Source organism: Idiotropiscis lumnitzeri, chromosome 19 (assembly GCF_059441095.1).
Source record: "Idiotropiscis lumnitzeri isolate Australia: NSW breed Sydney's pygmy pipehorse chromosome 19, RoL_Ilum_1.0, whole genome shotgun sequence".
Taxonomy (NCBI): domain Eukaryota; kingdom Metazoa; phylum Chordata; class Actinopteri; order Syngnathiformes; family Syngnathidae; genus Idiotropiscis; species Idiotropiscis lumnitzeri.
The window spans coordinates 2,721,069-2,732,189 of NC_142409.1; the positions used below are offsets into that span (position 1 = coordinate 2,721,069).

General features: G+C 37.9%; 1 protein-coding gene across 1 annotated transcript; it reads right to left on the bottom strand.

The window, feature by feature from the left end:
* Nucleotides 1–1,074: 1,074 nt before the first annotated feature.
* Nucleotides 1,075–10,304, bottom strand: txndc5 (thioredoxin domain containing 5). Its single transcript, XM_088283415.1, has 10 exons — nt 9,943–10,304; nt 8,573–8,725; nt 7,886–7,994; nt 7,709–7,799; nt 7,094–7,209; nt 6,798–6,884; nt 3,854–4,108; nt 3,146–3,228; nt 2,532–2,661; nt 1,075–2,228 (listed from the first exon to the last, which is right to left on the bottom strand). The coding sequence occupies exons 1-10, from the start codon at nt 10,176–10,178 to the stop codon at nt 2,106–2,108; spliced, it is 1,383 nt and encodes a 460-aa protein (XP_088139541.1). The 5' UTR covers nt 10,179–10,304; the 3' UTR covers nt 1,075–2,105.
* Between the last annotated feature and the right edge of the window lie 817 nt (nt 10,305–11,121).

The window sequence follows — 11,121 nt, forward strand, 5'->3', positions numbered from 1 at the left end:
ATTCATACCGAGGGGCAATTTAGAATGTCCGATCAACCTCTCACACGTTTTGGGAATGTTGGAGGAAACCGTAGTACCAGGCACGTGGAGAACATGCTAACTCCACACAGGAAGGCTGGAGCCGGAATAAAACTCACGATCTCTGCATTGTGAGGCCACCATGCTAACCAGTCGTCCACCGTGCCACCCCTTGCATAATTACTTCGCTGTAATTTTCTTTGCGATGGTCCACTTAAATCGCTTACGGCCACCTCATTCGGTTTGCCTCAGAAAACTGAAATGGAGCAAAACTATTTTAATGCTGCAACTCTACAAGTGAGTACTACATCGTTGTCCGTCATTGCACACGTTCAACAATTATCGTCAAACATGAATACTTTGCAGGGTCTTTATGAGTGGCCACATACCGTAAAATGTTTAGTAAGTCAGCTGGTGCGTTAAACCAAGGCAAAATCAAGCGATAATTTGCAGCCACATCCAGTTTTTTGTTCATCTTTCCACATTTATTTGGTCCTTAAATGATATTTACACTCCCAAAATATAAAATAGACGAAACCAAAGTGTCCACAGGTTATTTTAGAAGCACCTTACTCCAAATAAACCCCCCCAGTGTCAATATTTGTACGTTCAACATGATGCATGTTGCGGCTCAAGGGATGTTCTGGTCCAAACAAGTGAAGAATAAGGCCTTATCCACCTGACACACCCACAGCGGTCACTACGCTCTGGACAGCACGTCAAGATGTGCAAAAACATCATCCTTGTTTTTTGGCTTTCACTCAAATTTGACGGTTGTTTGTATGTTAGTTTTTTAATTGAACATGTTACTGTGGAGTCTTTTAGACGATATATTGGAATGGAAATCTATTAGCAATACTAAGAATTTCAATACCATATGTGCCTAACCAATCACCAAACACAAAATATACCTCTGGTAAGCTGCTGTTTACATTTGTGATCATGTTTAGACTGTTCTTGTGTAAATACTTGTACATTCAGTTTATTTATTGCACTTTTTTGTTAAAAAAGCAAAATAAAGTACACCTTATGAGCGATACATCAAGAAACAATAACTTACTTTGGAGTTTCTTTTATTATGAAATCTCATGTTACAACTTGCCATTAGCTTTTTTTTTGTACAAATACATGGGCAGTGCACAACCCATGACTGCATAACACACACACACACAAAAAAAGTGTCACTGGAGTTCCTTCGACCATGTGCTTTCCATAAAGATTTACTGGCAAAAACTGCTTTGTGTGTGTACCTGGTTTTACATCGTCACATGAGCAACATGTGCACCACATCGACATTTACACAGTGCAAATATGTGGAAATAAGTTTCCGAGACTGTTTCAGCATGTGGCGCTAAAATAATGGTTTTACTGACTTGATGAATTATTCAACATCTCACTGGGTGACGTCTGTGGCGGGGTGACTTTTTATTGAACATATTCTGTGCTTTGAACCCCACTGGGCCACAGAAAACACAAGTACAAACAATAAGGCTATTTTGAAACTACACCACATGTCGTCCATGTTAGTGGCTTGCCATTCTAAGCAGGTCCATAAACCAATCTCCTTTTGAGGACAGAGTACCATTCCGGTTTTCAGGTCAACAAAAGTAGCAGAAATTATATACTTGTTTAGAAATGGAAATATTATGGGGCACCTGATTTGTACCCACGTCTTCACGTCAGACTCCTGAGAGGGGCTCCCAAGCTCATTGAGCTTTGTCCCTGAGACTTAAGTCACATTAGCGCTGGTGTGGAAGAGAGGCAACACTCAATAACAAATAATGGCTTGCACTTGAACAACAGATCCCATGTAGAAGAAGAAAAAAAAACAAGAAAAAGCGGCTACACAATTCATGTAAGCAAACAACCGAGACCCCCTTCCGAAACTTCATAAGCGGTTTTCAAAGAACCAAGAATGAGAAATTCATTCGCGTACCCAAACACCCAGAATTGTTCTGTCAACACAGGAAAAGGAGAGTGAGGTTTGGCCGGTGCAGGACACAGGCTGCTGCTGCTGCGGCTGCTGCCGAGCGGCCGCGAATGCTGTGTGGGCGGCGCTGGAGGGATGGGCGCTGACACGCAGGTCCTCACAGCTCATCCCTCACCTGCTTCACCACAAAAGTGTGCAGGTTTTCTAGGTCCCGCGGGCCGCTATACTTGTTGCCCTGCACCCCAGCGCGGAACATCATCAGGGTGGGGTAACCTTGCACCTGAGGAGGGGCGACAACAACAAACGGAATATCAAATCGGACGCATTGTTGCACCGTGACTCAAGTGGGAATCTTGGATGCTCATGCCAACATTTCCTCGTCAAAGATTAACCGTTGTGTTGAGATGGCAAACAAACCCAGATAGCGATTCCAGTTTCCAGACCTCATTTACAAACAGATTACAGCTAATTAAGCGTTTATAGCTGCATTAAAGTTGTGAGTGTGAGGAGCATTTTCACATCTTAAAAAAATGTGACATTTTCATAGCTTTATGTCAGAGTGCCCGGGCCTGTCCGTACTTACAGAATACTTGTTGCAGAGCGTGCGCTCCACCGTGCAGTCCACTTTGGCAATCTTCACATCGGTGAGAGCAGGAAAGTCCTTGGTGGAAAGCTCCTCCCACACTGGAGCCAGATGTTTGCAGTGGCCGCACCTGCATGGGGCCACGTCTGATTAAACCAGTGAGTGCAAAGTATGGCTTGCTAAACACATAGGTGCCATTCTGTTCTTTAAATGTGATTTCTTTACATTACCAAGAGTCCCGTAATATTTGTTGCAGTCCTTTCAAAGTTTTTCTGAAAAAACTAATTTAAACTTAATGTGAAATATTTGCTTTATTTATAGGTACTATAAAATAGAAAGTATTTGTAAAATAAATTCATGTACTACATGAACATTTTTAGTTTAATAAATAAGGGGTTCAAGAAATACAATTAAGTTTATTATGAACTAATTAAAACATTTGAATGAATTATTTAATGAAAAAAAAAATACAAAATTACATTCGCATTTTAAATGACCGATCAGTTCGTTGTTGGATTTAACAAACAAATGTTTGCCCATCCCTGGATTAAATACACAACAATCAATAATACTAGATGATAGGGACAAGTTAAAATCAAGAACATCAAGCCTACCATGGAGCAAAGAATTTGACAAATGTGAATCCTTTGGCAATGGTCTCGTCAAAGTTGTTTTCTGCCAGGTTTAAGACGGTGGACTGCAGACAGAAATCAAATAGACACAATAAATGTTGGCATGCATATAGCGTACCATTTTCCCGCGAAGTAACAGACAATGTCATCTGAATAATTTTCACAAGAAAGAAACAAGACGAGTGGAAGGAAATGATAGAGTCAATTAAAAATTGCTGAGGTCAACTTGCTTCAACTGTACAACTGACTTAAAAAAAGAAGACAAAAAAGACAATGCTTGCAAGGGCTGCGGCCTCACGCTTAATGTTCTCCTTAATTTGTACTTTTCCAATTTAGCATCCACTGTACTCACACGTCACTGGAAAGTTCACTCTAATATTTCGTTTTTAGAACAACACGACCACCAGCCTTTTGTCACCAAATTGTAGAGGGCCTCATATATTCATATGGTATATTTCACCGTATCGTTGCAGGAATCAACTTTAAATGAATATAAAGCGAGCCAGAAGGCTCGAAAGGCCTGATGTGACCTATGTCAAGCATTTTAACAAACACAGGAGGGTGTTTCTTCTTGCTTTTGTATGCCAGCAGTGGCGATGCGTTGAATGATGCAAACCGAAACAAACATTGCTCTTAGTTTTCAGTTGAAATATTTTTTCCCCTCACAATCAAGTTGCACATGCAGCTCACCTTCTCCTCCTCCTTAGCTTCCTCTTTGACTTCTACCTCCTTGACCTCTTTTGGCTCCTCTTTAGCATCTTCCTGGACCACTTTGGGCTCTTCTTTTCCTTCTTCATTTGCATCTTCCTTAGGCTCCTTCTTGTCTCCATCCTCTGCTTCCTCATTAGCTTCTTCCTCTTTTGTGTTGGCAGCAATCACCATGTGGTCCACAAATTCCTTGAGGGTGTCATAGTCTCTCTTTCCTTTATAACGCGTTACCTCTATCTGCAGTGGGAAGCAAATGTCAGCCACAACCTTCAACTTGTCGTGACAGTGATGTATGTATGTGTATATCTATCTATCTATCTATATATATCTCTATATATATATATATCTCTATATATCTCTATATATCTCTATATATATATATATCTCTATATATCTCTCTATATATCTCTCTATATATATATATATATATATATATATATATATATCTCTATATATATATATATATATATATATATATATATATATATATATATATATATATATATATATATATATAAACCCTGGTACACATATGAGTACTTTCTTGAATATTAAAATATTGTTTACTTTTTAAAGAACCAGCATGAGAAGACCCACAAAAAAAGATTTAACAGTTTTGATTATTCGGTATGTGGTTTATAACAATCTCAACATAGCTCACCACATCCATAATGATTCAGAATATGCACACAGACTTATTTTATTTTCAATTACTTTTGGAAATGCATTATCTATTAATGTAGCACATAGACCTGCAATTCTACTAGGTCAGGTAATTTTAGCCTAAAAGCTCAGACTACATTGTATCAAATTCTTTGGTTGTTTCCTGTTTATTTGGGTTAAAGCAGATCAATGTTAAAATCACCACACATTAAGATTATCTTTTGGGTTGAAGTTGCTTCTTTCCTCAAATCGTTCATTCCCTAAAGATTTCATGATTTGAACCTGACGTCATAAACAAGGGAACAAAATTGTTGGTATCCACGGTGGTCACAAAAATAACTTGAATCTGACAAGTTGTTGTCTTCTTTTGTCATATTCTTCCTATTAAACAACTATTTAAAGTCTGTATGTTATTTATTTAAATGTAGCATCTCCTTAATTAAGGGAACAAACTGTTAATGTGGATCAGGGTTGTTTTTGGCAAGTATTTTAGATTTAGTCTTGGTCATTTGGACAAAAATGCTTATTTTCGTCACATTTAGTCATTCCTATTTGTCGCCGAAAACTCAAAGTTTTTAGTCAAGTTTTAGTTGACGGAAATGCAAAAAAAAGTTTTAGTCAAGTTCTTGTAAATGTATTTGACAAAAACTCTGAAAAGTTTTAGTCCGTTTTAGTTAAAACTAGGCATAAAAGGTTTCCACCCAATAGCGAAGACTTTCTGAAGGACTACTAAGGATTACAGATAAAACAGATAAAGTGGCAACAGTGGAGTCAATGCTCATTGCTCTAAAATAAGCCAAGAACCGGATGTTTTACTTGGCAACTGTTGTGGCTTTATTTGACTGGCAGCAACATAAAATAAAAGGTTTTCACAACATACACTTGTTCTAAAATACAGTAGCACAAGTCCAAACTCTATCAAACATATGTCTTGTTTACTTGTAACAGCTTTCTCTTATCAGAACCAAGTAGCCAGGAAATGTCACTGTCGCCGTGCTCCGCCAAAGGAAAGCGTGTCAGTGTGTGAACCGAGACGAATGACCGCAGACGTGTTCGTGTTTTGTTGTGCCGGTGTCTGTACTAGATAGTAAACGGGTAGCTAGATGTGGTCGGGGTCCTTCGGTGGCTTTGCGCCTGCCGATGACGTCACGCTTTAATCACGTATTTCTCAAATATATTTCTTTGCATCTGTGTTTTTTTTTAACCACCCTGCATATTTTGATTCGCTAAATACAAAAAAGACAAAATAATAATAACAACTGCTTGATAAATCTTTTAAATGATGTAAGATCCCACCAAAATATTTTTTGAACTGAAAAACTCACGTTTCTCTGAATAATTATGCTAAAATAAATTCATGAGAAAAGAAACAGACATAAGAAAGACTTGACTCAAATTTTCTCCTTGTTATTACGGAAAAAGACTTTTTCCACTCAAGAGATAAAGTCCTCATCCCCTTTTTCCTTCCTAAGGTAAAGTTAAATAGTATTAATTGTTACGTTTTCAAGTGTTTCAATTCTTTATAATAATGTGTAAAAGTAAAAACAACTTAATCTTGGGGATGGAACGAAATAATTGCATTTGCATTAATTTCAATGGGAGATATTACCTTGAATTGTGAACAGTCGCGTTACAAGCAAACTCATGGAACCAATCAAGTTTAGAACGGCAGAGTATAAGTATACTGAAAAATTTCCATGAAATGTAATCTCTCTCATTATCTAAAGCATTCATAAAAAATGTTTTTTTTGTTATTGAGCAGCATTAATTTTAACATTTTTGTCAAGTGATCCGAAAGGTTATTTCAAGGTCACATTATAGATCAATAAGCACAAGGCACTAAAATATGCACCACTCTTTCAAATGATTGCAACCGAACCTATAAATATCTTTCTCACCTTCTTGACTGACCATCCTGGCATACATGTCATCATATGGCTATATTTTGGCCTTTGCCAGCGGGATACCAACAATTTTCTTCATGTGTGTATATAAGATGCCTTCATAACAAAAATAATATCCATCAAATAGATAAAATATTTGGACTCTGAAAGTTAACATTTAAAAATAAAGGCATCTCTTAAGTGTCATGCGGTTCATGAACCTTTGTGTATTTGACCTGAAGATATGTCAAAAGAGACTTTAAGGAACTGTTTTATATGATGGAAAAAATGCACAAATATGTCTGTTCATTACTTTTTGTACAATTCACAATTCAAATCTTGCCGGTTATGTAATGTTATCTAGTGAGTTCGAAACATACCTTATCACCTCCCTTGAAGAACAACAGTGTGGGATATCCCCGCACGCCGAACTTAATACAAATGTCTTGCTCTTCTATGCAGTCCAGCTAAAGAACAAATCAGGGTACATCTGCATTACAACTCTCACAATGCTCCGATTTGAATAGAAAACTAGTTCAAGGTGCAGTCATTCATGATAACATACTAACTTCATATGAACTCAAAACAAATGTGGAAAAAAAGCCATTATACTTTTCAGTGTCATTTGGGTTGTAAATTGTTATCCTTTCCAAAATGTGTGACAAAAAGGGCCCACCTTTCCTATTTTGAGGTCATCAGAATGTTCAAAGGTAGAAGCTAACTGTTCCCAGGTCGGAGCCATGGCTTTGCAGTGGCCACACCATGGGGCGTAGAACTTGATGAAATGTAAACCTAAACAAAGAAAGGACGCAATCATCGGGCAACCCGAGTGAACTGAAAACCCATCACATCAATATGATTGACAGACACTATTGTCAATTCTTTTCTATAAAGAGGCTGTAGCAGCTTACAGATTGACACAGAGCTGTAAAAGCAAATTACCACCTCCTACACAGTTGAATGCAACCATTACACAACATTTACTGCTTCTGTTGCCAACATGTGATGAAAGGACTCTTAAAAATGTCCATATCATATCCTGCCCTTTCTGGTCATTTATTTTTTTCTTGAGAGCCAAAACAGTAGAGACTATCAAACAATACTCTGCTTTGCTTTGAGTTGCATGCGGGACTAAAATAAAAAGTCAGTTAAGTCAATTAACGCAAGGAAGAATGGATCCAGATTGACCGCTTTTGTTGGTTGGAACTTGAACAACAGGTTTTACAATTCATTTCACCTGATGACAGAACGCAAATACTCTGTCTTTCATTGTCCTAAACGGGAGTTTTACCTTTGGAAACATGGTCCTTAAAGTTGGAAGTGGTGAGCTCATACATGCCATCTTTGGGTTCTGGAGGAACACCAGGTTCAGCCTCTGCTTTCTGGACAAAGCAGAACAAGAGGCAAGGGAGAGCCGTGAATAGCCACATTTCAACACATCTAGTTTACATTATGTGACATCACTTACATCGGAAGGGTCCTTTTCGACTGTCTTCAACATCCAGTCCTCAAGAGCCTCTAGTAATCGCATTCCCTTGTATTTGATAGGTTCCTGTCCTGGCTGGTACAACACTAGCCTATATGTAATAAATGGATAAAGTTGTTTCAAATAGACATTCATTTGTCATTTAGAGTTAAAATGCTGAGAAATCTTACAACTCTATAAAAGCCAGAATGAAACTACAGGCAATGCAATTTATATGTTATCGGCAATAATAAATACCAATACAAATTAAGAATATATAATTCCAATAATTGGGTTTGGAAAAGTTCCCATAAATTGCATGAACATTTTTCACACATTAGGTTGATCTTGGAAATTTTGAAAAAATGTCATTGTTGGATACGCCAATATATTTCCAGCGACAATTCCTTCTACGAAATTACATTTGAGACTGATCAAGAACATTTTTAAGCAGGACATACACTTAACTCAATTTGCGTAAAGTGTGGGTGCATTTTAACCAAGATTATGCATTTTCCACCTCGCATCAATACTTCAATAACCAAATAAATACATAGTTATAGACGACCAAATCCATTGGTCATATTGTAGTTTATTTTGAAAAATACTCATTGATTCCAATAACTTAAAGCTCTTACCACAGTTGGTATTTCACAACCATATAATTAAGACATGTAAATAAATACTTACGTGGGGTAACCTTTGATGTCGTGGTCTATGGAGCAAAACCTGGTGTCCTGGACACAGTCTATTTTTACCACATAGGCAGGGGGATTTTCCATGTCGTTGTACTTTGCTGCCAATTCATTCCACGTCTGCTGCAGCCTCTTACAATGGGCACACCTGCACACAGCGAAATGTAGAGACAAATCATATATATAGATGTGCTGCAGGTTTACACTCGTCTAATACAAACAGCATACACTTTAATTCAACTCAAGTTATTTTTTTACTTATTTTAACTGAAGATGTTCCACATTTACTGCACTAGTGAAACAAATATTCTATGTGGTTTAAAAACAAAATACATTATGTTCAGCCTAATAAAGTTGTTGTGACACAACCATTAAAAAATTAAATTTTAGGGCTGTAATTGCAACTCTGCAATATCGTTTAACTGATATTTTTGCTCGACATTAACATACCGTCAGATTCCGATACCTTCCCATCCCTAAGATGGTTTGGGGGCATAAACTGGGAGTTGGAAGGGGCGTGTCAGCTTTCTTCCATTTCAAAGGCAACACACAACTTTGTGTTTTAAAGCATCGCAATTTCAGTTAGGATATGCAGATATAAATCGTAACAGAGGAGACTAATGAAATAATGTAGTAAAAGGTAATCAATTCAACATGTACTTGTGTGAAAGAAAATGTTGAGGGGAGGAAATCAAACTAAAGTATAATTAATTCAGGAGTCATTTAACAAAGAAATAATTTTAAATACATAACCAACACAAAAATAATTAAACATTCATTTAAATATTTGAGAACACCACTATATATTTAAAATTGACGCACCTATGCTATTTCTTTCATTTCGTTTTATATTTCTCAATTATTGGTTAGAATATTATAGGTTTTCAATATTATATATATCCGAAGAAGTAATAATTGCAAATCAATGTGTCGCTGAAATGAAATGTTAAGTTTGCAAAAGTCAAATACAACTAACCCAAAAAAAAAAGTCTGCTTGTGCCACGTCAGCTCAGTGAGCTCTCTCAGCATCCCGACTCACAGATTTCAGCTACGTCATTTATCCTCTAAATGAATAACTTTAGAGCTGTTGGCACAAACGAGCAATTAAGTCGTCACAAGCAAACTCTAAGGTGTATTAAAATCGTTTCATTATTTCACACCGAAGATACTCGGTCCACTTTGCCGAAGAGAGCTAACCGGTAGGTTGTGCTACTAGCTTGAACTGAACGGTAAAAGCAATGTGAAGACTAGCATCCATGCTAACTAGCTTGGTAGCTCACTCGCCGGTTTGTTGAAATATCACTGCATAGCTTTTGCAACACGCCGCGTTAAAGTATCCGATAGCGAGCGAAATGTTTAACTTACCATGGAGCGTAAAACATGACAAAGTGGGGTGCAGTGGGCACGGCAAGTTTGAACATTTCCACTGTGTACGTATACTTGGCGTGCTCTTTTTCAGTTTCGTCCATTTCGTCTGTTTTGTCCGTTTCGTCTGTTTTGTCCGTTTCGTCTGTTTTGTCCTCACTGCAAAGTACCGAAAAAAACAGTAACGAATACATCAAAACAAGGATAAAAGGAGTGTATTTCAATGCGATTGCCATGATGACGGTGTTCTAGTCACTGCTGCTTCGCCGGCTACAACGGAAAGGGCGTTCACTTTGGGTATGGACAGCTGATTAAAAGAATGCAAGATGTGGATGGGTTTTTTTTTCGCGTACATCCACGCCATCACTGCGATTTGTAGATCTGTGCAAGCCTGCAGGCGTTTGCGCTCCTCACCAGCCGGACTGGTTATGAGAAACTAGATCGCATTACGCAAATATAGAACGGTGGATGAGAAGAACCATCTTTAGAAAATTAAAAAATAAATAAATAAAAAAAACGTCAAAAACTAGCGTCATATTTATGGACGTTACTTTACTTTTTGACAGTGACAAAAATTGTAAATATACAGTACAAACCAAAGCCAAAACTAGTAATTTGTCTTGATAAATCAGTGGTGGGAAATCAAGGCAATAATTTTAATAATTAGATAATTGCATATGTATATATATATATATATAAATATATATATGCTGTGCTGTGTGAGTCAACGGCTCTCACAGCTGATGGACAGTTGCGATCACAATCAAATTACGAGTTGGTTATAGTGAGCCTTCTCGCAGGCCCCGCGTTGAAGGTGATGAATCCGTCTTGTGATTGGATACTCCTGTCCTGGGTCATCCCTTGGGCCTCGTCTCAGTGAGATGTGCCCAGAACACCTCACCAGGGAGGTGTCCAGTAGGCATCCTACCTAGATGCCTGAGCTATCACATCTGGCTCCTCTTGTAACCATTATTGTTACCCCTTGAAGTAACTCATGACACAACGTTAAACAACGCAAAACGAAACATCAACCCTTTGTCACCCAGAACTCAAATGAGTAAATATCTACCGATTCTGACAAGTCACTGATGGTGTCGTGGTACATTCGCTTGATTTGTGTGTGGGCAGCGTCGGTTCGGTTCCCACTCAGTGACAGAGTCTGTCTTCACTGTGACTGGC

Bases quoted from the DNA above. Each gene is read 5' to 3' on its own strand.
- txndc5 (XM_088283415.1), bottom strand. From the start codon at position 10,178: ATGGCAATCGCATTGAAATACACTCCTTTTATCCTTGTTTTGATGTAT. The intron at 3,229-3,853 runs GTGAGCTGCATG...TTCTGTCTGCAG, and splicing joins AAGCTAAGGAGGAGGAGAAG to TCCACCGTCTTAAACCTGGC. The intron at 2,662-3,145 runs GTAGGCTTGATG...GGCCCCATGCAG, and splicing joins GTCAAATTCTTTGCTCCATG to GTGCGGCCACTGCAAACATC.